This window comes from Oryzias latipes, chromosome 6, assembly GCF_002234675.1.
Source record: "Oryzias latipes chromosome 6, ASM223467v1".
NCBI classification, from domain to species: Eukaryota; Metazoa; Chordata; class Actinopteri; order Beloniformes; family Adrianichthyidae; genus Oryzias; species Oryzias latipes.
The window spans coordinates 22,044,234-22,071,810 of record NC_019864.2 but is presented as its reverse complement, the minus strand read 5'-3'; the positions used below and the strand labels follow the sequence as shown (position 1 = coordinate 22,071,810).

The 27,577-nt window shown below is 40.6% G+C and overlaps 3 protein-coding genes and 1 non-coding gene across 7 annotated transcripts; 1 reads left to right on the top strand and 3 right to left on the bottom strand.

The window, feature by feature from the left end:
• Window positions 1–1,095: 1,095 nt before the first annotated feature.
• On the bottom strand, window positions 1,096–1,199 carry mir9a-3 (microRNA 9a-3). Its single transcript, NR_107097.1, has one exon. It is a non-coding gene; the product is annotated as a microRNA 9a-3 (primary transcript).
• Window positions 1,200–3,746: 2,547 nt separating this feature from the next.
• Window positions 3,747–9,348, bottom strand: LOC101167614 (Golgi apparatus membrane protein TVP23 homolog A). 2 transcript variants are annotated; one of them, XM_011476292.2, is made up of 6 exons: window positions 9,267–9,348; window positions 4,641–4,785; window positions 4,441–4,530; window positions 4,247–4,369; window positions 3,986–4,114; window positions 3,747–3,905 (listed from the first exon to the last, which is right to left on the bottom strand). In XM_011476292.2, exons 1-6 carry the CDS (start codon window positions 9,296–9,298, stop codon window positions 3,879–3,881), a joined length of 546 nt encoding a protein of 181 aa, XP_011474594.1. In that variant the 5' UTR covers window positions 9,299–9,348; the 3' UTR covers window positions 3,747–3,878. The 2 variants fall into 2 exon arrangements, with proteins under 2 accessions (XP_011474594.1, XP_004069768.1); XM_004069720.4 differs by lacking the exon at window positions 9,267–9,348 and adding an exon at window positions 5,379–5,680.
• Window positions 5,335–17,653, top strand: polg (DNA polymerase gamma, catalytic subunit). 3 transcript variants are annotated; one of them, XM_020704135.2, is made up of 23 exons: window positions 5,335–5,423; window positions 9,817–10,417; window positions 10,526–10,721; window positions 11,116–11,283; window positions 11,387–11,533; window positions 11,683–11,762; window positions 11,838–12,020; window positions 12,135–12,277; window positions 12,374–12,497; window positions 12,599–12,823; window positions 12,896–13,013; window positions 13,632–13,712; window positions 13,803–13,916; window positions 13,994–14,154; window positions 14,225–14,278; window positions 14,362–14,479; window positions 14,568–14,703; window positions 14,779–15,025; window positions 15,110–15,232; window positions 15,332–15,500; window positions 15,915–16,123; window positions 16,200–16,360; window positions 16,939–17,653. In XM_020704135.2, the coding sequence occupies exons 2-23, from the start codon at window positions 9,843–9,845 to the stop codon at window positions 17,001–17,003; spliced, it is 3,597 nt and encodes a 1,198-aa protein (XP_020559794.1). In that variant the 5' UTR covers window positions 5,335–5,423; window positions 9,817–9,842; the 3' UTR covers window positions 17,004–17,653. The 3 variants fall into 3 exon arrangements, with proteins under 3 accessions (XP_020559794.1, XP_004070139.1, XP_020559795.1); XM_004070091.4 differs by lacking the exon at window positions 5,335–5,423 and adding an exon at window positions 9,489–9,604; XM_020704136.2 differs by lacking the exons at window positions 5,335–5,423; window positions 13,803–13,916 and adding an exon at window positions 9,489–9,604.
• Window positions 16,995–27,112, bottom strand: fanci (Fanconi anemia complementation group I). Its single transcript, XM_023955932.1, has 37 exons — window positions 26,814–27,112; window positions 26,655–26,727; window positions 26,435–26,565; window positions 26,086–26,239; window positions 25,918–25,975; window positions 25,757–25,798; window positions 25,551–25,674; window positions 25,389–25,474; window positions 25,176–25,308; window positions 25,019–25,096; window positions 24,788–24,924; window positions 24,372–24,552; window positions 24,204–24,291; window positions 23,992–24,122; window positions 23,842–23,912; window positions 23,621–23,735; window positions 23,413–23,535; window positions 23,030–23,098; window positions 22,844–22,945; window positions 22,581–22,769; window positions 21,973–22,094; window positions 21,619–21,780; window positions 21,311–21,490; window positions 21,054–21,220; window positions 20,897–20,967; window positions 20,687–20,803; window positions 20,558–20,609; window positions 20,323–20,450; window positions 19,502–19,567; window positions 19,282–19,378; window positions 19,009–19,193; window positions 18,868–18,924; window positions 17,840–17,899; window positions 17,677–17,745; window positions 17,505–17,600; window positions 17,314–17,415; window positions 16,995–17,125 (listed from the first exon to the last, which is right to left on the bottom strand). The coding sequence occupies exons 1-37, from the start codon at window positions 26,901–26,903 to the stop codon at window positions 17,063–17,065; spliced, it is 3,969 nt and encodes a 1,322-aa protein (XP_023811700.1). The 5' UTR covers window positions 26,904–27,112; the 3' UTR covers window positions 16,995–17,062.
• Window positions 27,113–27,577: the final 465 nt, after the last annotated feature.

The following is a 27,577-nucleotide window of genomic DNA, read 5'->3' as shown; positions in this document are numbered from 1 at the left end:
GGGCTACAAAGGTTAAACGGACCGTCCCATTCAAAAAAAGTTCAAGTGTTTTTACTTCCATTCGTTAAGGAGGCACGCCAGGTTCACACACAGGAAAGCTTAGAGGAAAAAAAAGAAAATATCCGAGCGCGGCCTTTTCACACAGCCAATATCTGACTGTGAAACGAAGCAATTAGCCTGGCTTGACAGAGAACTCGACTGCAGTAGGTAGTTAACAGAATGAATAAAACTCATCTCACTTTGGCACTCTTTAGGCTTTAATGGCATTCTCTGAGCTGAGTGTGTGCAGCGTATAGCGCTGAAGTACCAAGTTGAAAAGTTCAGCTTCTGCCTGCATTGAGCGGAGACACAATGTAAACCAAAGGCCTCAGGATGTGCTGCCGCCTTAAATACACACGCCAACTTCAGTTTTTCTTCACTTTAGCTCACCTGCATTATTAGAGATTCCATCAAGACTGAACAAAGACTGTTAGTTTGCTTTTTTTTTGTCTCTGCACCGTTACAGGAGACACTAAATATAGAAAATTGCAGTAAAGCAAATTAAGGTGATAGAGAAACGAGCTGTTGAATTCATTTTATATTTAACCAAGACTCGTTTTTTTTAACAGTAAGTTAGAATAGTGTTCCTTTTTTTTAGGTATGAAAGAAAGAAAGAAAGAAAAAAGCAAAGAAGATTTAAATCCTTATATCTAGCACATTTAATTTATTTATTTAAGTAGTTCCTATTATATATTTCCATCATCTTCTGCTTCTGATTTTAAAAAATTAGTCAAATAAAACTACGCACTGCAAAAACTGAATCTTAAGAAACTAAAGTTGTCTTGTTTAAAAAAAGGTCTTATTTTCTGTTCAAGAAGAAAATTAATCATACAAAGAACGTTTTTCAAAAGCAAAATAACATTAGTATAACACTAAATGAGTAGATTTTTCCCCCTAAAATAGATTTTTGGCAGAATTTTTGTTTATTTAAAGAACTTTTGACTTATTTCTAGGGTACAAGTTTATGGCAATGCACCACTTTTTCAGCATGAAAAACTTTTTCTTACCTTTTTTCAAAATAAAATCTTTCTGAAGATCTTCCCCCTCAGGAATGAGAAATATAGTAAAAGTCATTTCTACTTTCGGTTATCTAGCTTTATGACAGGTATTTAACACTCATACAGCTAGATAACCAAAGACAAAAACGACCTCCTTCATTCTCACGTGCACGCATGCACGCATGCACGCTGCAGCCCTGCAGCCCGGAGCGATGCTGACCTGCGGGGAGGCAATCAGCGTCAGGAGGCCGCAACTACACACCTGCACACATTCTTTGTTACGAAACGAAAGGTGTTGTTTACGCATAACACAAAATGACAGAATAACACGATTGTGTTATTATGGCCGCTTATGGAAGGTAAATTATGGCTTTAATATCCTACAGTTTGGGCGAGATTGGAATTTATGCTGTAAAATTAAGATCAATTTCAAGTAAATAAATAAAAAAGCACGATTAGGGTTAATCTGAAAACATGAATTTCCTTTGCTACATAACACGTGGGGTGGCAATTTTATCCCGTGACACATTACAGATTAGATATAATTTAGGTTAAATAAATGACGGTGGGGATGGTTGGATTTCTTCACCTTAACTGTTTTTGTGTCTTTTAACCTAAATTGAATTTTTTAAAAACATAACCGATCTACTAAATAGGAAGGTAGTTTTTCAAAGTAAAAGACGCAAAGTGTTGCGTTTGACATTTCAACGTTTCCAAATAAAGGTTATTTTTTAATACATTTTTTAAGGAATTTGAGATCTGATTAGCTGACTATGGTGCAACATCAGCACGCCGACTCGAAAATAACCAAAACTAAGAAAACTATTCTCTTCTAAACTGAAGTAAGTGGCTTTTAGTCGCTCTTCTGTTCTCCTTGGGGCAAATTATAATTGGAATTGCGATTGTCCCACTTTTTTTTAAGTGTCACATAAATAGGAATATCGCGCACAAAGCTATTACAGAAACTCATTTGTTCCTCATCACAACAGGAGGCCGTAGAGTCAGAAGCCTCTAACATCCAGATCATCTTAGATAAAGGTTTTTTCCCCCCCAATAAAAGACCTGTTTTCCGCCATCTTTTACTGCTCTTATAAACAAACTATTAATCAATATATATCACATATATATTTGCATTTATACATATGCGTATTTTGGACACATCCAAAGCTGGTTAAATGGGATGCTGTTCATGCAATAATAAGCTCCATTTTGAGAGGCGTTTCTCACCTGAGTGGTAGAACCTTGATTCTTGTCGTCCCTGGTTTTTGATCGAGCCGAATTATTCGGGTTATTGATTATGTCTTTTCCCGCCGTCATGTTTTGGGCCCCGTGGAGAAAGTTGGTGTCGTCGCTCCCACGCGCCTCCGGCAGCATCTTCGATCCTCCAGCGTCTGTCTCATCCGGAGCCTGCACGCCTCCTCACAACAGCTCTCGCGTTGACGTCACAAGGGGACCAGGGCGGCCTCTCGACCAATCAGAGTCCACCGAATCTACAAAGATTGTGCAGCAAGACGTCTTACTCCTAACCCATATTACTGCATTATCAATGTTTTAAATAACTATTTTTCATTGTAGACGCGGCTATGAGTGGAATAACTTTATATTTTACAGTAAACAGATGCCTGCAAAAAAATCGTTTTTTGTTCCGGCACAAATTGTGTGTCTTTAATTTTCTAATTTTCATCACCTAAAATTTTTTAAATTAGAAATTTAGATACAAAAACCCAAACTATGTTATCTTATCTCTAAATGAGATTAAATGTATTCTTCATTTACAATTTCCTTAAAAAAAAGATTGATTTTCAGATATCAGAAAGTATGGAACGAAAAACATAGTAGTTTCATCTCCCACAAAAACGCCACCCGCCATTGGTAGAAACAAAATTAAGAAATTATCAATGTGAAAACAAATCTTATCTCATTATTTGTTAGTCGTACAATTCTTGCAATCTTTGCCAGGGAAAATCAAATATTTGTTAATCAAGTTATCATATTTGGCCTTTTTTTATCACAAAGATTGTTTTGATAGATATATGGAGTCAAGTTGTGATCAATAAACCCTTTTTGCTACAAATTTTGACATTTTGATTATTTTAAAACCTTTGCATGCCATAATAAACTAATCTGAACTCTGATTGTTTCTTTTTTTGGAGAGGAGGGGTGATCTTTCCCGCCAAATAAAGGATCTTTGAGATGTCCCGCTCTCTAAAAGTCTGACATTCTCCAAATCATAATGAATGAAACGGAAAAGTTAGCCCGGTGCATAATAATACTCATCTGTTATCAAGAATAAGACGTTTGTCACAGAGTGAACTGGAGCTTCAGTGGCAAAATGAATAAATATAAAATCGTCTCTTACTTCTAGTCTAATTTTATTTTATAACTGTTCAATTTTCACATATTTCCCCTGAAAGATTTCTCGAAGTTTTTGATCTATTTCAACAGTTTTGACTTTACAACAGTTTGAAAAGAGACAAAGAAGGTGAGAACAAAACTGCACTTCAGCTTCACTTCAAGTGTTTTACATGTAAAATTTCCAAACCAAATAAGAGATAAGCCAAGCAATTAAAAAGTACACACCGGAAAAAAAACACAAAAAGAATAGGAAGGACAAACACTGCACAAAATTAATGTTTAAAATCTTTAAACGATTGAAATTATTTTAGTATATGATGAATAAATAAAAAATAAAAAACACACAAAAGCTTCTCTTGTGCTTATGATTTATTGACTTTATTGCTGTTTGACAATTGATGTTAAAGTACAACAAATATCCTGAAGTCATGGCAGCTTTGAATCCTACAAATGGCCACCTGCTGGTCCAAATGCAGCAGAAGGTTTTCACAGGAATCCAAAAAGGATGTTCGGCTAAATAAGGTTGGTAAAAAAAAAATCATTTCTCAACATCATAAAACGAGGATAAATGACGGTGAACGGCAGAAACTCACACGTTGAAGGAAGAGATCTTGTGTATTGGAGCTTTGACATGTAAGCTGACCGTTCTGTTCTCCAGCTTTACAGCGCAAATAACAATGGAGGTTGACCACTTGGAGGGAAAAGCATGGAATCACGAGTAACTGCAAGCAGATTTATTCCACAGTATTTGTAGGACTACTACGTTTTTCCCAGTGGACAAACGTACTACACGTTTTGGGATGAGACTGGGTTGTATGTGATGCATGCATCTGCAGAGCAGGCACAAGCCTCACCAGCCATTCAATCTTCAACGAGAAGAGAGCGGTGAAGAAGAAGATTGTCCAGATCAGGGGACAGATGATGAGGCCCAGCCAAAATATTCTTGCTTCTGTTTGTGTCCCAGTGTTTGGGGATCTCTGAATAAATGCACAAACATTAAAGTTAAACCCTTCAAAATTAACGTGAACTCTTTCAAAATGATACTTACTTTTTTGGCCTCAAATACCCAAAAACTATTCCCATCCTCGTCTATCTGATTCCACCAGTGCAGCCCCACCAGCAGTCGGCCACTTACATTCTGAAACGACAGGACTGTGAACAATCCACATCAGCAAAATCAAACAAAAAAGGAACTAAAATGTGTGTGGAAAAAGTAAAACAAAATGTGCCTTTAAAATGATTTCTTACCTTGACGTACCAAAAGTCTAAAGACAACAGACCAATGATGGTAAAAAAACAGGATTCAAAGTTCTTGCCATCCCAGTCACACAGCAGATACATGACAAGGGCAACCAGACGAAAGAACAAGTGGAGAAATGAGGCCAGGGGCTGCCTGGAGACAAAGGAGTTGAAATAATGGCTCATCAATATATTTGGTTTCAGCATAAAATCAAAGTTTGCCACTAAAAGCACAAAAAGGATCAACAGAAAGAATTTTACTGAGACAAAGGGACATTTTTGATGAAAAAAAATGGCTTTTGAAACTCTTTTTATTCAGAACAAAAGCATCACAGAAATTTCTACAAAACTCATAATGACTAGTTTGGTCATACTTTTACAATTTTTCCTTTAAAAACAGTATTGCTGCTGTCCCTACAAACATTTTAACTTTTACATGTAATTTTCTTTCATGCAAAAAAGATTATTTTTAAAGAACTATAACCAAAAAACAAAGAAATACAAGCCAATATTTTAGTTTTGACTTGACATCACAGGAAAAAAGGAGTCATGCTGGGTGTGTTTAGATTACAATCATTCTGCACACCTGCATGCAGTTTGCAATTCAAATGGAACATTAATTTCAACATAAGAAATTAATCAGATTCAATGTTTGAAAAATCTGGGGCATTAAAAATAAAGTAGCTTGAAATGACAGAGGTTTTGGTGATCATTTTTATGTCGCTTTGTAAGCTGTCCGGCAAACACCTGAAGACGGCTCCTCTCCGAGCGATTTCCTGCTCCTCATCATCGGTATCCAAATTCAATTCAACTTCAACTGTGTCGTCCGCCATCCACTGTTCGATAAAATACAACTGTAAACACACTGCAGCCAAGCGAATGATGAAGGAATTACCAGCAAAAGTTAGGGTTAGGACAGTTTTATCTCGGGCCCAAAAGCATGCGCAGCGTCTTGAGTGTAATCGACAGCGACTGTTTCATCTTCATTAACACGCAAAAAGTAAAACGCGCAAGCTTGCAAAAAATTCGACCGCGGCAGGACTCGAACCTGCAATCTTCTGATCCGAAGTCAGACGCCTTATCCACGGAAAATGGTTAAGCTTAACTCTCTTAACTTTTCTCATTCATTCTCTATGGTAGTTCTTAACACTACGGATGTAATATACTTTTCCACCACTAGCGGGATTTTGGGGGCGCTGTTTCCACATCGCCTTAGTAGTAAGGATTTTACAGGAAGAGCAGACAGGAAGAGAAAACAACAACAATCCTGCGGCCAGATTTGATCCGATCGCTGTTAAAACACAAGAGCACAACAAGTTAAAGTCAAGTTAAAGTCTGATGTAAGTAAAAAAAAAAAATACAGGACAAAGTTTCTAATTTGAAGACATTTCTCTTTCCGTCATTTTTCGAACATGAAACTCCAGCGGTGAGGATAACAGCTGGATAAGAAGAATGTCTAACTAGAAACTTTGAGCAGTTAAGTGTCTGTGTGTGTGTTTTCAAAACCTTTTTCATTTTACCAAAGGTAATGTGGAGGTGAACAGGGGTTACATTACATTTTCTATGCTATTTTTAATATGCATCACAGGGGTTACAGTATTTTATGATGCATTTAATGGATTATATACATGCAGATATATTGTATGGCAGGAATATGCAAAGTCAAAGATTTGAGGAACTATTTAGCTGAAAGATCAGCGGAGCCACCTACAAGTAGTGAGGACAACCAGCTGGTTGGATTTGGTGTGCATTCTAAGAAAACCTGGAGGGATGTCTGAGAGAAAAGAGAACATGGATATGCATCATTTATCCTCATGAAACAGTGTGTTTCAGGCAGCAATATGTTCCTGCTCGAGCAGTACCTGAAGAGGAAAGAGGCTCAGACTCAGAGTTTTTCAGCTCCTCTTTTCTTCTAGTCCTCCAGGTCTGTGGCAGACTAGACGTTCATGCTGACGTTCATGAAAACGTTATTAAAGATGGTAAAAATGATGTTTCCCATCTTTTCAGTGTCTTTCTTAGAAATGGAAGATGATGAAGAGTTGGAGATAATGATGCTCTCTGTCTCTCTATCCAAACTCCTCCCTTTCCAAGGTAAAACTAAATCACACACAAGTACACACTGAGTGTTAATTACTACATCTAATTCAAACCTTTTTTCTTATTTTTTTTTACTAAAGAGCAGGGACATGTAGTGAAGAAGATGACAGGCCCAACGTATTTACCAACAATCCCAACCCAACCAAGTAAGCAGCACCAACATGCATCATGTGTTGATTATGTTTCTGTATGCAGAATAGTAGTACTAGTTGTTGAAAAAACTGATATTAGACTACATGTTAGTCTTAGATCAGTCCTTTCTTTACACTCAGCACTTTTAAATGTGTCTGTTCAAATAGAAGAATATTCATATGTTTGCTTTATTTTCTTTCAGGTTCACTGAGTACAGGTCTAGCTGCCGCCGCTGCCGCTGCTACCTGATGGTTCTGTCATAAACCAGGATCACCTTTTCCTATCTGCTGTTTGCTGGTTGGCCACGTTCAGGCCTGTTCTAATGCAGGTGTTTTGTGTGATTGCTTTTGTGATGCTGAAAGTATTCATTGTTCGTCATTGAGGGTAAATTCAGAAATATTTTATTTGCATGGGTTTGGTATGAAAATGATTGAAAGAAGCCAGTCTTAAAAAGCAGAATTACAACAAAAGTACATGCCTTAACACGTCAGAGTAAAGTGGTTACACATGGATTATTACATCATAATGGTCCCTTTCCTGGTCAATCAAAATATAAAAACAGGAAAATAATTATTCATTTATTGATTTTCATACCACACCTGTTCTATTAAGCAAGTTTTCTTAGATGGTTTTGAGTGTTTTGCACAATTACTAACAAAGAACTGTAAATAGTGATGGATATTTGTGTTTATCTGAATCCAGACCAGCCTGAGAGGTCCAGCTGTGCTGCTGCTACACATGCAGGTGAGTGTTGAGGATCATTTGTCAGCTTTCCTCTGCTGCAGCGTCCTGTCTGTTTCTGACTGTCTTTTTTTATCAGTTTCTTTTGCTCCAGTGAAGACTCCTCTGCCAGTACCACCAGAGTTCCTCGCTTTGGAACTGCCTCAAAGTGTCCAGGATAAAACCTACAGTCAGTGCATTAAGTTTGACTAAAATTCAAAGTACTGTATTCATTTGGACTTAATGAAAATATTTTATTTAACAACAACTCGTGTTATTTTTGCAGCAGTTGTTGGAAGACCCTCAGCTCTTTCTGCAGCTCCTCCTCCTGCTCACTTTCAGCCAACGCCTGCTGCTTCACCACTTCCATGCTATGACCAAGATGTCAGCAGCTGGAACTGCTCTCCCCAGCAGAAGGTCTGGATAAAAACAGAGATGGAAGCCTTAGGACTGTGGCCTGGGTGTCCACCTGTGAGACCTGCAATGAATATGATCTCCTTGTGGCGAATCCCACCTCAGAACATCATTTACCGTAAAACCTATGAAGACCCAGCAGCTGTGGTATGAACTCACTCAAGGAAGTGAAACTGTTACTGTGCCAGTTGTGACTCTCCCTCATGCTTAAACCAGAAGAAGCTCCTATAACTAAGACTGACGTTGAAAAAACGGTGAAGGAGATTGTAGTTTAGCAGCAACAAGAGCAGAAACCAGGGAAAAAGATGACACACAACTGTGTTGCTTGTGGGCAGCCTTGTTACCTTGAGGATGGATCTTCTGTTCATTTCTTTTATCAGTCTGGGGATGTGAAATACTTCTACATCTCTCAAAAAGTACACCAGATCTATGCAGCAGAAGGCCTTACCAACCCCAGGATGCCATTTGCAGATTTTGCTGCCACGCCATATTTTGACCGAGTTAAAGACTGCATTCATGGTCACACACTGATTATGATGAGACTCCTGATGTTATCCTTCAATGTGAAGATATTTGTAATTTAGTTTGTGAAATCTATTATGTGAAGACAATTTTCTTACAGTTTTGTTCTTGAACTGTTAAGTTTTGATAGAAAAAGCAACAATATTTACTTCTACCTCAATTCATTATACATCTTTAAATTACTTGTATTAATTTTTGCATATTTAATTCCTAATGCCCTTTAATTGTAAATACGTGGTTGAACACTTTGTGTTAAATACTGTTTATTTATTTATTGCATGTTAATATCTTAATAAAGCATGGTTGAAATTGAAATGAGCAACAGATCATGACTGTTTTTTGGCACAAGGAAAGACAGAAGTAGAAAACAATAATTATGAAATGTCATATTCAGTTTAACAAAAACATTTATTATACCACAACTTCTGACTGACATCACTCTAACCGGGGTTCGAACTGGAGACCAAAGGATTTCATCAGCTTGGACAGCGCTACACAAGCCACAGTTTGATTGGCTGACTATGCTGCAGCAGCTGCAATTTGATTGGCTGTTCCGTGTTACAGGTATATACGGCTGGCCTTCGCGGGCCACGCGGCCGATGACAATGTCACATTGCCGTACTTACGACTAGGTATTTCACTACTTATATATTTTGTGGACTGACAGGGAGCGCATGGGTTTGTTGTGTAGGGAAATCGATCCGATGTTTAAGATTTTTGATGGAACATTTAAAAGATAACACAAAATACCTGATTATACAGTCCTCAGATGCTGTGATCATCCAGACCGCGTGATGTCGCTGCAGTATTGTTTGGCTCTGTGTCTGTGAAGGCTACTCACTTCCTGATGTAGCTGCATGCAAATGCGTTTAGTTACTGGACAGAATCTACCTTTTAAAGATTTTTTTAATGGAAGCACGAAATGCACGTGCTGAAAACTAATGAAATGGAATTAAAGATAAAGAAGATAGACGGCACAGAAAATAAACGTTTACTCTGTTTTCAAAGTTAGCATGTGCAAGTTTTAGTGTTCACAAAACATTCACGTGTTTGGTGGTGCAGCAGCTACAAAAACCTGCAAAACTACGGTAACTTTTTATCTTTTTTATTTTTACAACCCTTCCTATATTAGAACATAACTTTTAGTTAGACGTGCTAAACGTTAGTTGTCAAGAGGACACATGATGATCAGAAAAGGAAAATAGCTCTGTAGTTCTTTTTTTCACTTAAACCTCTTGTTTGTTGTTATTGATTGTAAAGAAAAGTAAGAAGTGTTTCTTGTTTTATCTTTATCTTCCAGCTCTGTTGAGAAATCCTCATGTGGTGATGCAGTCTTTATTATTACGCTGCTCTCTGCAGAGGACTCTGTTCTCTCTTCGATGGAGGAATCCACAATATTGCTTCTCCACCAAACCTCACTCCATCCAGGGCGAGGACTCTGTTGAGACCCGTTTGAACCCCCTCAAAATTCAGATGCTGTCAAAAAATCTCCATGAGCAGATCTTCCGTGGGGTAGTGCCAGAGTACAGTGAGGAGGCTGTTGAGCGCAGCATAAAGCACTTGCAGAAGCACCAGCTGTGGGGGAAGGAAACGTCCCTGTTGCCTGACGTTGAGCTTAAACTCCCCCAAATGTATGGCAAAAACATCGACGAGCACTTCCGCATTTTGGCTGAGAAGCAGAGCCTTCCTTACCTTGAAGCTGTCACCAAGCTGCTCCAGGCGGAGCTGCCATCCATGCCTCAGGAGTGGAGTTGGGAGGTGGGCTGGACTCGCTATGGCCCCAATGGGGGGACTCAGAAAGTTGATTTCCCAGATGAATCTGCTCTAGTGTTTGATGTGGAGGTGTGCATGACAGAGGGGCGGTGTCCTACGCTGGCCGTCGCTTTGTCTCCCACAAACTGGTGAGAAATGGGGCAAAATTAGAACATGTAAAGTGGGAGAGATGTGTTACTCAAAATACCAAATGGAATTCTGGGAAGGAGCATGATTGCAGCTGTCTGTCTTCTTAGGTATTCCTGGTGCAGTAAACGTTTACTAGAGGAACGATACTCCTGGTCAAACCAGCTAAGTCTGGCTGAGCTTATTCCTCTGGAAACACCTTTAAACTCATCTCGTCCTCCAGGCGGTCAGTGGAAGGAGAGGCTCATAGTGGGCCATAACGTCAGTTTTGATAGATCCCACATCAAGGAGCAATACCTTTTAAAAGTTAATAAAAGTCTTTTATCAGTTTTTTTCTTTTTTTTTACTTCAAAGCCTGTCTGTTTTTTTATGGAGCCCAGGACATGACATTAAGAAAACAACCAAATGGTTTCCTAAATTAATAATTTGTGTCTACAAATTAGTATTTTGTCGCCACGAATTAGCATTTAATGAGTTTTTACACAAAATATGAATTTGTCCCCACAGAAGACTAATAAAATACTCATTTGTGGTGACAAAAATACTAAATTGTGGCTACGAAAGTGCTAATTTGTGTGCACTAAATACTGATTTATGAGCACAAATTAATAATTAGAGGGGAAAAGTGTTTCATGTTGTGTCCAGGACTCAGCAGTTTTTTGTCTCTGTTGTATAAATCAGTTGACTATTCTCTGGCCAGGGTTCAATTGTGCGCTTCCTGGACACCATGAGCCTTCACATGGCCATCTCAGGGCTGACAGGGTTCCAGCGCACACTGTGGATGGCCAACAAGTTGGGGAAAAAAAGGGGTCTACAAGAGGTCAAGGAACACATTAAGAAAACGGGCCAGAAAAGAGACGGACCAGTGGTTTGTACACTTCACTCTTGGACATTGGATTCTTAGGTTTCAGAAAAATAAAATCTGTCTTTTTTATTTTTTGATTTTACTAAAAAGCCTTTTTTGTGCATAGATTGGCTCTTGGGACTGGGTAAATATCAGCAGCATTAACAATCTGGCTGATGTCTATGATCTGTATGTGGGGGGTCCACCTCTGCAGAAAGAGGCCAGAGAGATCTTCATCAAAGGCAACATGACAGATGTGCGGAACAATTTTCAGGTTAGAGGGGTTCTCTCCCATGAAAAGCATTTCTCTCTCAGTTGCCACGTAAAACAATACGTACAGCTCAAGGTGCTGTACATAAAACAAGAATGCAGAAAACACCAATCCCCATGTAGTGATGAGTTTGCTTTTGCCTCCCCCTACAGGAGCTGATGCAGTACTGCGCTCTGGATGTGGAGGCCACACACCAGGTGTTCACAGAACAGATGCCTCTCTTCATGGAGAGGTTTGGACATTCCATCCCACGGTCACGGTCAGTATGTTTTTGCTGTATATGAAACCGTTCTTCTGTTCGTAAAAGGTGCCCCCATCCGGTGACGTTTGCCGGAATGCTCGAGATGGGCGTGAGCTACCTCCCTGTCAATCAGAACTGGCATCGATACCTGGAAGACTGTCAGGATGTTTACGATGATCTCCAGAGAGAGATGAAGAAGTCACTGATGACTCTAGCAGACGATGCTTGCCAACTCTTGCAGGATGCCAGGTCAGACAGCGGACATTTTCCTCGTTCTTGACTGTTATGGTTTGTTCTACGATTTGTTCAAGATCTTCATGCTTGATGCTTTAGTCTACACTTGTGATTTGTGTGTTTTTTTAGATACAAAGAAGACCCCTGGCTTTGGGATCTCGAGTGGGATGTGCAGGAATTTAAGCAGAAAAAAGTGCCAACTAGTAAGAAGAAACCAGCTAAAAAAACAGCTGAAGCCCAAGTGTCCACCCCTCTTCCAGACTGGGAGGATGGTAAAGGCCCAGAAGCCTGTGGAGAACTTATGTGGAACAGATGAACAACAATGCAAATGGATGTTAATCAATCATTTGCGTTATTGCCATTTTTAGATCCAGGTCCACCATCTGAGGAGGAAACGGAGGGGCTCTGCCCCAGCAGGCTCGCTGTTGAAAAACTAAAAGAAACAGTAAATCGACTTCCTAAAAGAAGACAGCATTTGCCCGGACATCCGGGGTAAATCTCCACCAAGAAGATCCACTTCATGTCAAAGACTTCCTGTGTTTTTATATCAAAATGCGATTGCATCATCTTTGCCCTGATTCCTTCCGTTGCAGGTGGTATCGTAAGCTTTGTGAGAAAATGTCGCAGGAGGACGGCTGGTCACCAGGAGCCAGCCTCATCAGTCTGCAGATGAGACTGACACCCAAACTCATGGGTCTGATGTGGGACGGCTTTCCCCTCCATTACACAGAGAAGCATGGGTGGGGCTATTTGGTTCCTGGGCGGAAGGATAATTTAAGTCCCGCAGGAGAAAACACTGACCCTGTATGCCCACACAGGTACTTTGCTGTAGCATTACACTTTGGTGAAAATAGAACTTAACAGATATTTAAGCCATGCTATCTTTACAGATCCATCGAGAGGATTTACAAAGAGTATTGTGAGCAGAACAGGAAGGTGCAGCCTAAGTCTTTGGATTCTGGTGACTCTGATGATCTTATATGGACTGACAGTTCAGTGTGGGAAAAGGTGCTCAAACCCTAAAATATTGGTGTGTTTAAAGCATTTTCTTTATGGAGTTGATTAGATGAAAACTAAATATTAAAATTCGAACAATTTCCAGGTCCTTGAGGCTTTCAGTTCTATAAAAAGGATAGATCCTTTAGAGATATGTGGATTTTATTCATATCTTAAACAAAAAAAAACACATATTTGTGGTTTGGAGTCTGATTTGTGTCACCCCGTGGTGAAACGTTAAGCTCCTTAGTACGGCTGGGTTTAAAATTTTGAGTCATTGAAGTAAATCCATTTTCCACTCAGAACATATCATTTTGTAAAATCAATGTTTTTGTTTTCTTTTAAAGGAGTTTTAGTTTTTGTCAGAAGAATGACATTTAATGGGGAAATGTCCACCTTTTGATTAGTTTTTTTAGTTCTTTTTTTTAACTGTAATTCCCTTGTCGTGAAACTGTTTTCATAAGCAAACAAAATGACTTTGAAATGCAAACTAAAAAAAGAAAAATTACTATTTAATTTTGTTGAATTGAGTTGTGAAGTTTTAATCTGAAATCAAATTCATTCAGTATTCCGGTGGTGATACTCAGCCGCATTTCCAAGATCTTACACACTGTTTGTCATCTATGAAAGGTGGAGGAAATGAGTTCTTTGGAGAACCTGTCAGATGAAAACGGCATTGGAACAGTTCAAAGTGACACGAAGAGGAGGAAGGTGAGCATCTTTGGAATTATATTGAAACTGTTTGTGGTTAGGTTTTCAAAAAGTTTATGCTTTTTTTTTCTTTTTACACGTCCTTAAAAGTCTCCAGATCCACTGTTGTTTCCAGAGGAAAGTCACTGCCATTATCACCATGGAAATGGTCCCTACAATGATATAAACATTCCAGGTTGCTGGTTCTTCAAATTGCCCCATAAGGTGGAGAGAAGGTTTCGTTTTACCCCTGGGAGCCTCTGGAGTATTTCTTTTTCTTGACTTCCTACTTCTGCTCACAGGATGGTAACCACAACAATGTCGGCAGTCCCTTTTCAAAGGACTTTTTGGTGAAGATGGAAGATGGCACTCTTAGAGCAGGAAGAGGCGGCACCAACGCAACCCTAGCCCTGGAAATTAACAAAATGATGTCCTTCTGGAGGAACGCACACAAACGCATAAGGTCAGTTACCTCCACTGTAACCTTCCTCGTCTTTGATGAAGCTGAAAGTACATTCCTCCTTTTGCTTCAGCTCCCAGATGGTGGTGTGGTTGAGGAAGGGAGAGCTTCCTCGTAACGTCAGCAGGTTTGAAGCACTGATTATTAATGGAAATGTAACTCTTAATTAAGTTCTTTTTGCATGTGTAATCAAGACTTTGTCTCCCACAGACACAAAGATTTTGATGAAGAGGGCCAGTATGGTGCTATATTACCTCAGGTTGTCACTGCGGGGACTGTAACTCGGAGGGCCGTGGAGCCAACATGGCTGACTGCTAGCAATGCTCGGGTAAATGTGTGATTTCATATCTCGTTCAGCTTGACTTATAATAGTTTATAAAGTTGAGAAATGTAATTTTCATGTCATGTTTGGTCAGAGAGATCGAGTTGGCAGTGAGCTGAAGGCCATGGTGCAGGTGCCTCCTGGATATCACCTGGTAGGAGCAGACGTGGACTCTCAGGAGCTGTGGATTGCAGCAGTGCTTGGAGAGGCTCATTTTGCTGGCATGCACGGTAATGTCCACCCCTTCCAACTGGTTGCATCATCAATATTGACCAGCATCTACATGTGAGGTGTCTGTGGTTCAGGTTGTACGGCGTTTGGCTGGATGACCCTTCAAGGGAAGAAGAGTCAGGGCACAGACCTTCACAGTCGCACTGCCGATGCCGTGGGCATCAGCAGGGAGCATGCAAAGGTCTTCAACTACGGACGCATCTACGGTGCTGGACAGCCCTTTGCTGAGAGGCTGCTGATGCAATTCAACCATCGGCTCAATCAGATGGAAGCTGCCAGTAAGGCCAGGCAGATGTACGCCTTAACCAAGGGGATACGAAGGTCAGCTCAACGAGTAGATGTGTTTTATTCATGTAATCAGTGGAGCACTTGGTCTGCATTTCAGTATTTCCCTTTTTTATTTAGATATCATCTGTCAGAGGAGGGCGAATGGCTGGTGAATGAACTAGGAATTGATGTGCAGAGGGAGGAGGATGGAAGCGTCTCTCTGCAGGAGTTGCGGAGGATTTCTAAAGTGGCCTCACACTCGTAAGTTTGCAAACAAAATAAAACAAACTCCTTTTTTTTTTTTTTTTAAACAATTTTTGAGTTATTTACCTTTTTAACTTCCTCTCTGGGCACTACAAGGTCCCGGCGGAAGAAGTGGGATATTGTTGGTAAACGCGTCTGGGCTGGAGGCACAGAGTCAGATATGTTCAACAAGCTGGAAAGCATCGCTCAGTCAGCCCAGCCAGCCACTCCCGTCTTACACTGCAGGATCAGCAGAGCTCTGGAGCCTAAGGCTGTTAGAAACGAGGTGAGAGATTTTCAGCAGTAGAGCTGTAGCGATTGATTGATTAACCCACGATTTGACTTAGATTCCTATGATCCAACTAGATTGATCCGATCAGAGGCAAGTTTTTATTCAAATTGACCTGCACTGTTCAGTGCCCAGGTGTTTGTCTCTGAGTCACACTGGTTGAATTTTCGGCTAAAGATCTAATGGATCAATTTTAGGTCAGTGAATCGGAAGGTTTAAAATGAACCAACGACTATAAATCGTTTCAGTAACTAGTAATAATTTGAATCGAATCGTTAATCGCTATTCAGCAGCATAACTGTTTAAGGACTGAGTGTCCTTAAACAGTTACTGATCATTTAGGATGTGGATGATATAGTTTATGTAATTACAGCTTTGCAGTTAATTCAAGTGACCTTCGTGTTTGTTCAGTTCATCACCAGCAGAGTTAACTGGGTGGTTCAAAGCTCTGCAGTGGATTACCTGCATCTGATGTTGGTGGCCATGAAGTGGCTCTTTGAAGAGCACAACATCGATGGCCGTTTCTGCATCAGCATCCACGATGAGGTGCGCTACCTGGTCCGGAGCGAGGACCGTTACCGGGCAGCGCTGGCTCTTCAAATCACAAACCTGCTCACCAGGTTGGATTTGAGCGTCATGCATGGTCCCTTAAATCTAAGTGAGACTGACGTGTATTTGCTTGTTTTTCTCCTGCAGGAGCGTGTTCGCACATGCTTTAGGCCTGCAGGACCTGCCCCAGTCTGTGGCTTTTTTCAGCTCAGTGGACGTCGACCAGTGCCTGAGGAAGGAGGTCATCATGGACTGTGTGACTCCATCCAACCCCACAGGACTGGAGCGGAGATACGGCCTTCCGCCCGGTGAGTTCTGGGTCCTTTTTTTTCAAAGCAGAGCTGGTTTGAACCTCTTTGCTATCCTCTTCATCACGTTATGCATCTTCCCTGTACTTCAGTCTCCCAAAAAGTAGAAAAATAGCAACTATATTAAAATGTGAAGTGCCACTATGAAGCAAAAGAACAAACAATCCCGTTTGGTTTGAAGAAATGTTTAATTAAGTGAGAAATACAGAAGAAAATAAAAATGTTTGATACAGAAAGTGCACAAAAATGTTAAAGTTTTGTAGTCATGAATATTTAAACTAACCCTGACAGTTTTGCTTTTCATCTCATTGGTCACATGTGGGCGGAAATGACCTGCAGTCAGGCTGCTAAACGGAAGACATTTATGTCTGTGAGCAAAACAGGAAATAATCGAAAACACAAGAGTTATATAATGATAAAACAAACAATTAAAAGCATATTTTTACATTTTAGGATGAAAAGCTTTTTCATGACACCCTGTTAAAATGTGGACAGGAAATAACAGAATCCTCCTTCAGAACAAAGATGTCATTCTAATTGTGTTGCATGAGATGAAAAATGTGTGCACCTTTCAACAGGTGAGGCGCTGGACATCTACCAGATCATCAACATTACTGACGGCTCTCTGCACAAAGGAAGATAGGAGCATCTAAACAAACAGAACACAGAACTGCAATAACCCCGTTCAATCCTTGAGTCAGCTCAGACTTTTCTTTTCTTCTTTTTGGGTTCCTGGGTTCCCTCTCCGTTTTGTGTCTCTGTCGTCTGAAGGATGAGAAGAAATGGGACATGAGGAGCACAAGAAAGAAAAGACATTTAATGCATCACACATGAGGAGCCATGTTATTTATTTATTTTTGTAAGCTCATCTGATTTCTGGGCAAAGTTCTGATATTATTTTTAGGTTAAAAAGAGCAAAGCAACTGTGTGAGAAACATCTTTTAGGCTCTGACCTCCTGGCTGTGGTCCTGCTCCTGCAGAGCTGCCTCCAGAGTCGTAGCATTGATGCGGAAATCTCTTGAAGTGCTGAGCTTCATGTATTGCATCAAATTCACCTGGATGAACATTTGTACAGAGTCATGGAACAGGTGACGGCATATTTTGCATAAAGATTGTCTCATGTGATGTAGCAGTTGAGGTGTACCTTTGACTTCTTTGAGAGTGTAATAAGATATTTCTCATACTGTTCAATACTGAAGATCAAGTTTGGGGTGGCTTTTGTCTCACGCAAAAGCTTTGCCTGAAAGGAAGGAAGGTTACGGTGTATTCCAAATAAAAGTTTTTTAAACCGTTTTTGACCTTTTTAAAGTCCTTACAGAAGCAGCGGTGTTCACGTCATTCTTTCTCTTTTTCTTCTTCTCATCTCCTTCGGCGGTTTCTCCACTCTACCCCCCCCAAAAAACAAGGAACAAGCTCTTCAAAACTAGAAAGGAGAAGGTCTTAACAGATACGGTTTGAGAGTCTGGATGCCGGCTCTACCTGTACGTAGGTAATAAAGGCGTAGCACTGTGGTGTTAGGTGGGAGCCAGACAACTTGACCTGCAAACAAATCATTAAATTCAAGCCATGAGCAATGTTGCTATCCGCCCCCGCCACTCCCTTATGACCCCTTAGTGGTGAAGTGTCTGCTACATGCCCCTCACTCCCCCGTGTCTGCCTCTGGCAGCTGCACAAACTCAGGAAAAAACAGCACTTTTTTTTCCAAAGTGGCTGCTTTTCTGAAAACGTTTTTTCCATAGCAACCATTTTGTTTTTTGTCCACCTGGGGGTGACGAACAGGTCTGTGTGAATTTTAGAAGAATTGGATTTTTGGATTTCCTTTGGCAACAGAAGTTTTTTCTTAATCCCGCCCACACTACTGATGTCTTCATATGGTGATATCATTTTGTTCAGTTTGAGCGATTCTTGTATAACATTTTCACATTCTGGTCAGATTTGTGTGAGGGACAGGGAAATGCCACTTTTGCGAGCTTGCTGTGCTAACGCCGTTCAAAATCTACAAATTTTAAAAACAATTTTTTTTTTCCCAGGTAGCTTCCAAATGATGCTCCAGGAGTTATAGGGTGATAGCTCAAAATCCCTAGCAGGAGTTTTAGATTTTGTTGTTTTTTTATTCAAGATGGCTGACTCTTCCTGAGGTCAAAGTTCAACTAAACGTCTGTTGGGATTTCAGACTTAATCTGGCGGACTGTGTATGAAATTCACAATGAAAGATTGAACAAACTAAAGTTTTCTTTTCCTATTTTGAGCAAAAAATTTCACACTTTGCTGCACATCGCCAAGCCATAAGTCATGTGGCCATCCCATAATAATTGTAAAACCAATTTTGGACAAGTGAGTTTTTGAGTATAAGACAGGAGAACATTTTTTCGCTCCAACGTGCAGCAAGAAAGAAGAAAAGAAGAAAAAAATAGTAATAAATGGTCCTTGGCGTCCAGGACTGCTGTGGTCCATAATTAAAGCCACATTACGAGATAACAGGAAGAGAAATAACAACCTGGACTCACCAGTTTCTCAAAACGAGCTGGAAGTGCACTGTGCTGACTCGTACACACCTGGATGTACTAATAAAGTGAGATAAACAAATGCCTTAATATTGGAGGGTGTCAAACATTCTCAGAGGGATTTTTGTTCAGGCGGCGACTCACGTATTTGACTAGAGTTGCGAGGATGCTGTAGGTGCGACTCAGCACTCTCAGCAGAGTGATGGTGCAGTTTCCCGGCTGGAGAGACGTCTGGACCAGTTCGTTTAACGCCGTCACAAGCGTTCCCAGCTGCAGCGTCACTGCCTTCTCCACCGGATCCTGCTGGCCTGCAGACTGAGTGTCCTCACCTACGTGACAACCCCGAGGGTTTGGCTCAACTGGTAGCACTACTCCTCCTCCTCCGCTCTAGTTCCATATAAGAGGTTTCTGTCTTACCGCAGTTGAGTTTATCAGAGGCCGCCTGACTTTTCTTTTGGGCAATAAGCCACTCCACTTCATCCAGAATTTTCTCTACTTGGGAAAGCACAAACACCTGGAACAAGACAGAAGAAGATTGTAAATGCGTTAGTCAAAAGGTTTTGGTTGCAGCAAATCAGAGGACAGATAGTGTATTTGGCTTTGTCTTGAAAAAAAGTGGAACATTTGTAATACTTACAGCTGCATTTGAAGCCGTTTTCATGTTAATAATGGCGAAGATATTCTGCTTTTCCACTTCCACATCCTGATATGAAAAAAAACTGACTCAGACTCAGGTATAAACGTTAACTAATGAAAAGACTGTCGCAAAATAACATTAAAGATAATGTTTTATCTTTTTATAGCAACACCACATAAGATTCATTTTTTGTTAAACAATATCATCTCAAGCTTTCTTTTCTTTAGATACTTTTCTAATTCAAAGATAAACAGACATTTTGGGTGTTTTCTGAGTTTAAATGTAATAAGTAGGATTTACTCCCCCCCCACTTTTACTATATACATTTTGGTAATAGATCTTGAATGAAATTAAAGGCAGAAATATTTAAAACAAAGCTTTGTTTGAAAATGTTCCCTAAAAACAGAATTAGAATTTCCTTTTATGTCACTGTACGCACGACAAAAGTTGTGAGGCTCTCCAGGTTTTTAAAAGAATATCTTGAAGTCAGGTTTGAAAATAAAAATACATTTTAAATGTAAAATATAAAAAAATCTATATATACATCAATTGGACCTTTCTGAACTGAATATTGGCCATGGTGGTAACATTTTAGTGTTTTTTAGAGATAGTATAAATAAGGCCTATAAGGCCCTACAAACTACAAGTCACTTGAGATGTTAAAATTTACATTTTTCCTTATTTTTTTTTAAGTTTAGCTCATCCATCAGAAATGATTATTTTAGGCCTAAAGAGCAGTTCATGTTTTTAATTACGTAAATCTTACGCACACTTCATTTAACTGATCTTTAAGTAAAAATAAGAATTGCTGACTAATGTACCTCATCAATATCTCCCAGCTGGCTGTGAATGTCTTGGCAGAGTTCAAGCAGCAGGCCGACAGGAGACTTGTAGAGAACATGGAGGTTAAACAGGAGAGAGAGCATCCCCTTAGAGAATGCAGAATCCTCTAAAAAATACAAATAAAAACACACATTAACCATCACAAACGATCGCTCAAGACAAATTCAAAGATACTTCAGCAGCAGCATAAAGTTACAGAAAAATGTGCCTCACCAAAACTTGTCTCCTTGCAGATTTTCACTGTCCATGTGATCATCTGTACAAACTGTTTAAAATGAAATACAGAGAAGTTGGGGGAGACATCCTTCATTGTAATGAATAATGAATATCAGTGAATTTCACCTGTTTGGAGGAGGGATTCAGCTGCCGTGAGAGCACGCTCAAAATGCTGACCAGCAGCTGAGCCTCTCTACTGTTGAAATCCTCCTCACCTCCACTTAACTTAGTGAACAGCGCCCTCTGTTGGCAAGTCAAAGATGGTATTTTAGTCCAAAAAGTTTCCAGTCACGAACGTTTAATATTAAAGGAGAAAAAGAACATCCCTGTCTGTACCTGAAACTGTCGGATGTAAAAGTAATTCATCTCTGTAGCGTCCTCTTGCTCTGCTTCATCCTCTGCAACGTCTGCAAAAAAAAAAAAAAAAAAAAATCTACATTGAATTTTTTGGTACTTCTTCCGTTTTTAGATGGTCCAGCTTTCAGAGTCCAACCCATGGTGGAGAGGAGCTGGGCCATCTTGTCTGGGTAGCGCAGCTGGCAGGTGGTGAAAATCCTGAGCAGACCCTCCAAACAAAGCTGGGACAGGCTGCAGCGCTTGTCTTTCCTCCCTGCCTCCTCCACCGCACTGGGAATGTTTGTGTACCGCCACATCAGCACGCTGGGACGACATTTAGACAACAGTCACCTCCTGCTGCTCACTCAGTCACAGAGAAGAAAACCCATGAGGGGGACCGAAGGAGACTTCAACCTTGTCATGTCACAAAGAAAACGGAATGTCTTTTCTGCACTCTGTCCATCCGGACCATCCGTTTGTCCACTTTCCTCCAGTTGCTGGATCTTCTGCACAACTACGCTTAACGCATAACGTACAAATTCTGCATTGGAGCGAAGCACAGAGAGGGCTTCCTCCCTGCTTTGGCTGTTGTCTCTTTAATGGGGAGAAAAGAAAAGCAATTTATTTAGTTAAAAGTCATCAAGGAAGAATATTTTACTTAAAAATGTTCATTTAAATATGTAGAACTAAATGCAAACTACAAATACTCTAGAGAGCTTTACTTGAACAGAACAGTGATGAGAGTTGATGCGAAACCCATGGAGAGCAGACTGCGGGGCGTCTTGTGTGACGGAGCTCTGACTTTCCCCGATTTCTCTTTCAGGATCTCTGACAGCTTGTTGTAGCAGTTGAACAGACCAATAAGCTCCTCGAAGTGGCTCTTACTGCAAGACAGAGGTGACATCTAAAAATGTACACGTTCTTTAGCAGCACACATTTAGATGCTGAAGGTCGATGCGAGGTGCTAACTGAAACATGGGCATACATATCCCTTGATCACAGGTAGACCGCTCTACCTCTGTGCCAAACATGTATGCTAAACCATAACAAAGGTTGATACACACAGACCGTCTTACTTGTATTTGGCTTTGATGAAGTTGTACTCGATCAGAACCTCGTAGACTCCCATCACCAGCACGGCGTAGATGTTATTCTTCACTCCAACACTGGATCCCATTGAAAACTCAGCAGACTTGTCCTGATCATAAAAACATGCCCTTACAGAGGAAGATTCCACTCTACAGACACACGGTTTACAGATGAAAATTGTGTTTTTAACATGTTCGTGTAACATTTTTCTCAGGATGGAGGACAGAAAATTAAGCTTAAAATTGCATTTTTGAATATTTCTTGATTCAAATTGTTGTGAATCAGGAGCAAAAGAAATAATGCTAGGTTAAGGTTGTGAGGGGCTGTAAGCTAGCGGGATATCGGAATATACAGGCGGGTTTACTCCACGCCAACAATCCCGCTCACAGGCAAATTTCTAAAGAACTCCTCGGCAGAAACTATGTCCTAGAAAACGACAGTGTTTTTTTTTTGGGACTAAAAACGACATAATCATCATAAAAACGCTTCTACAATAGATCCAAAGATGATTGGACTGGGACTTTAGGAACTAACAAGAATAGAAAGATGGAGGAGGACCCACTCAAGAGAGCAGTTTCTGATCTGAACTCCATACCAGCTCAAAGTCCTCCAGTTCACTCTTGACCATGCGCCGGGTCACGCTCTCCAGCATCGTCTGCAGGTGAGACTGATACCCCTCTCCCTCTTCCTCATCGTCGTCGCTGTCGTCAGCGCTGTGATTGGCCGACTGTTGCGTGTTCTGCAGCCACAGCAGGCACTGCACCGTGCAGCTCACCAGATGAGCCTAAAAACACTACAGGTTTAGCTTAAAGCACACACCAACAGGTGCACCTGTATTCATGGGAGCAAAGGAAGCACCAGGGGCTCCTGAAGGTAGACTTGGTCTCCGTGAGCAGTGATGCAAGGCTCCAGTTTGACCGGAGGCAGCAGGTCTTGTTCTGGCTCGTAATACCGCGTCAGCTAGAAATATATTTTTAAAAAAACGTCAAATACATTCTGATCTAAACAGTTTGCTTAGAACATGGAGGGTGTACACATGCATACGTGTGAGAGGAGGGTCTGCATGATGGAGCTCGCTAGTTGAGAATTGCGGCGAAGAACATCATAGAATCCCTGAAAGAAAGAAATAACTTAAATCTTTTTAAATAAATGTAAAAAAAAAAAAAAAGTTGAAAAAGATTTGAGAGGAAATGAAAAAAAAAAAAAAAGATTTTTAGGCTTTCCAGCAACCCCGTGACCCTGAAAGTGCTTGAACTGGTTCTGCAGAAGGACGGATGGATCCTTGTGATAAAATTTGTCACTAAACCGCTTTGACCGGAACTTTCAACAAAAATCAGTGGGACCTGTCATGCAAAAAGCAATGCTTATGCCTTTTTAGTGTGGAGATACACATGTCTGCAATCAGAGAACAAAGAATGACCTCTGACCTCGTAAAGCATCAGGCGAACATCTGCTTGTTGGCCCAGGCAGCGGCGTAAGCTGCTGAGGATCTCCAGGCAGAACGCCTCGTTGGCAGCAGAGTTGTAGCGAGAATGAACATCCACTTGGACCTACACGGGAAACACGGTTAAACAAAGTTGAACAGATGAGGTTTAATGAATCATCTTTAAGTTATTAATGTTCTCCAAAAAGGACCTGGCTGGAGGAGACTGCCTGGCTGCACTGACTTGAAGCCAAGCTGCCCAGAACTTTGAAATTCTTCAGCAGCAACAGGAAACCAGCCACTGCAGACTTTCTTCCATCCAGCTGGCTAGTTTTTTCATAAAAAAAGGAGAAGTAAAGCAAATATGTAAGATTTGTATTTGTTTTGACCCAAAACTCATCTTTCTTCTGAAGAAAGGCACAGAGGGACAGACCTGGAAAACATGGCCTTCCGAAGAACCAGAATTAAAGCATCTTTTAAAGAGATGCTGACTTTGAGGAGGGGCTGCAGATTGAACAGAATAAAAACAGTGAACAACAGAAGTATTCCCTTTAAACTTTTCCTGAATCCAGGTGTCTGATACCTGAACAGCCTTCAGAAGACCCTGGACCGTGGCTAAAGGCAGACACGACAGATGGTCAAACGTCTCTATAACCTTGGACGACGACTCAAGGAGGATCATCGGAGCGGAGACCACGATGTCTGAGAAAAGATCTGATAAAGCAGAAACATCACTGGATGGTTTCGCAAAAAAATAATAATAAACTGAAAGTCCAGTGTAAAAGCTTGTGTTACCTAAATAATGACTGACAGGCGAAGCCGTCTTTGTGACCAGACGATTCAGCACCTGCTCAAGGATCTCTCCTCTGATTGGCTCGTGTATCTGGACACATGCAGCGAGGAGGAACCGCGTAAACATGAAGTCACGCTCTGCGAAAACTGATGGAAGAAGAGGCGCGTTACCTTAAAGCCATATAAGAGGACCTGACCCCCCAGCTTACAGGCCTGCTGAGTGGGGGTTCGGGTTGTACCAACAGGTCCCTCTGTGGTTTTGCCAAATGGTCCCGGTTTGGGTCCAAATGTGTCCATGAGGAAGAATCCCAGCTGAACCAGACCCTGGGTGACGTGATCCCACCCAAAAACACTGCAAAACAAGAAATCAATCCGCATCAAAAGTTGCATTAAAACATTTGTTTGCACTAAAAAATTGCTTTAGATTTAAGGTCATCAGAAATCTGTCAACTGATACAAACAGTTACAATTCTCTATCCTTATTAGTTCTAAAGCCAACTTCACGTTTGCAGGGAGAAACCAGAGCAAACATTCAGCTGTCACACAAAACAATAATAACTACCAAACACTTTTTTGGGGCAGCAAACCTGTTCTTGACGGTGTCCAGAATCATGTGAGCGACACTGCAGTGCCTCGGCAGCAGGTCCTGTAGGAACTTTGACCCTTGCTGAAGATGCTCGTCCTTGTAGCTTTTGATCACTGCACCTTTCAAAAGGTCAAACACCTGCACCAAGACAGGAAGTCACCAAAAGAAAAACAAAGCATCAGAGAAAGTTTTTTCATTATTTGTTACAAGAAAAAAAAGCAACTTTTCCCACCTGCTCTTCATAACGCTGGATACGAGCCACTGACAGCAAAAGGGCAACACTGAAAGGACACATGTCTGCGTAGGAAGTCTGCAGAGCACAAAGGCAATTTCAGATCGATGGCGCAGGTTAAATAAATCTGAGAAGAAACAAATATCATCTGAATAACCTTGAAGCTTTTAAGAAATTCTCTGCCAAGTTCGTGGTCCAGCCGAATGGCAAAGACGATGTGCAGAATGACTGTCCCCTCCACATGCCTCAGCTGGTCCTGAGGGATGGACTGAACTTCTAGATCCATGTCTCTGAAAAGGGAAGGGACTTTAAGATTCAACAATAAACAGTAAAGATAAAATATCTTAGCTAAGTAACATCAACCACTTACTCCCCACAATTCTGCTCCTCTTCCTGCCGTACGTCCTGCTCTTTGAAGTAACTAATGATTCCATCTAGGACTTGTTTCTTAGAGCCCTGACACATTTGTGAAAAATATGCATTTAGCCATCTATACCATAGAGTGAGTGAAGACTGCAGGGCCGTGGCTCACTTTAGCAGACAAAAGCAGCAGCTGGTAAACAAGCGGTGGGATTTCCTGCAGATCCAGTTTGGTGAACATCCTCAGTGTCTTCTCCACCAGGAATTTTAGTTCGTCCGAGGACAAGGGGACATCTCTAAACGGAGACACACATTGATCAATCTGAAGCACAGAGAAGAAGAAAAATGTGTTTTTAATAATTGTCTGGAAGAGTTTACCTGAACATAGTTGTCAGATGAATTACACACTGCGGGTCCCATCTCCAAAAAAAAAAAGGAAAGAAAACCAAAACTATTAGAATCACAATCCCCGCCTGTAAAATTAGTACATAAATGGTAAAGCATTGATGTTTAATTGTTTCAAAATTAAAATTCCTCACCTGCTTGAGCACAAACTGTTAATCAGCTGTTTTTTATATTCTTCACCACTGAGTTCACCTAAAATAAATACCATAACCTTCAAAATGTTCAAGTTGCAAACGCCCACGTTTTATCTCTATTAACTTCAATCGAATCCATATTCTGTAGCTGCAGGAATGACACGTTACCTTTTCCGTATGACAAGGCCTCACATGCGGCAAGGGCAGTGAGAATAGTTGGAAAAAGCTCCAGAGATTTTCCACTTCCCATTTTACCCACTTTGATGGAATCAACATATAGATTTGCCAGCTGTGCAAGAGACGGCCCGGACAGCGTGTGAGTCTGCAAATGAAAAGAAACGCAGAGACAAACCAAGAATTAAACAAGGATTTTGGTGCATCAGCAAAGCAAACTCTACCTAAATCTGAGGAAAAATGATTGAAAAATAACTCAAATCCCTCTGAGATGTTACAGATGTGAGCATTGGAAAGTACAGAGAATATGATCCGTGTTTTTATTCTATGTATATGGTTTTACCTCCAGCATGAGAAGTCCAATAATATCAGCTGCCACTTCAGTCTGAAGGTCTCCGGACTCACACAAAGGTATGCAGTGTTGATACACAGCAAGCCTGCGATTGGACCCCTCACTGCAATTGGGAGGAGAACCTAAAGAAGCAAATTATAATTATCAATGTGAATAAGTATGATCGTAATGGTGATGGTATGATGATAATAACAATAACACTAATACTAACCTTTTAATATGCCTTTAATCAGGGTAAGGACGTTTTTGCCCTTTAGGGCACTATTGGTTATAACAGTAATAAGCTGGAAATGAAGGAGAAAATGATCTTTAAACACGTGACTTTATTTTAACAACAAACCAAAGAAGTTCATCAAATAGTATTACTTACTTGGTCATTTGTCAGAGAGGACAGGTACTTCTGAAGTTCGGTTGTAGTGTCCTTGTCTGACAGGAGCACAATTTTATCCACCTCTTTCATAGTTAAAACTAAACTAACTAAACTAGCCAATAAAATGTAGGTAGGTCGAAACTCCGTTCAGTGTGTTGCCAACTCCAACGAATTTAGCTGCTTTTGAGGCGTCTAACAATAGCATAAATTAGACATTCGCTGTAAATAAACGTATCTGACGCCGTTTCAAAAGCGACTTAGGTAACGTTTTCGGTTTTCCCGCCAGGGAAAACTTCCTGTTTAGTTTTGAGGTTGCCATGTTCGTCCCCGAGAACAAATTTAAGCGGAATTAGTGAATTCTCAGTGAATGGTTTTGTTTAACAGTGATCCCCTCAGTTCTTCCGAACATATAGTAAGCAATAATTTAACTAGAAAGAATAGGCTATTCAATAATATATAAATAATTATTTATAAATAAAATCTGGTATGCAATCAGGTTTTCTCCGATCCCTGCTTAATTCTTTCAAACCTGACAACCACGAATCTGGAACGCCCAGGTACACCTCAGGAGGTTGGCCTTTTCCTCGTCCTTTGCCCCCGTTGCTAAAGCTTACTAACTTTTAATAATAATGGCCTAAGATATCTATCTCAATAATTAATTTCGGGGAACAAAAAAATCGCTTACATATTATGTATCTCACATGCTCTGCTTCATGTTTCGGATCCACACATTTTGTGAAAAGGTATTCAATTGTAAGATAACT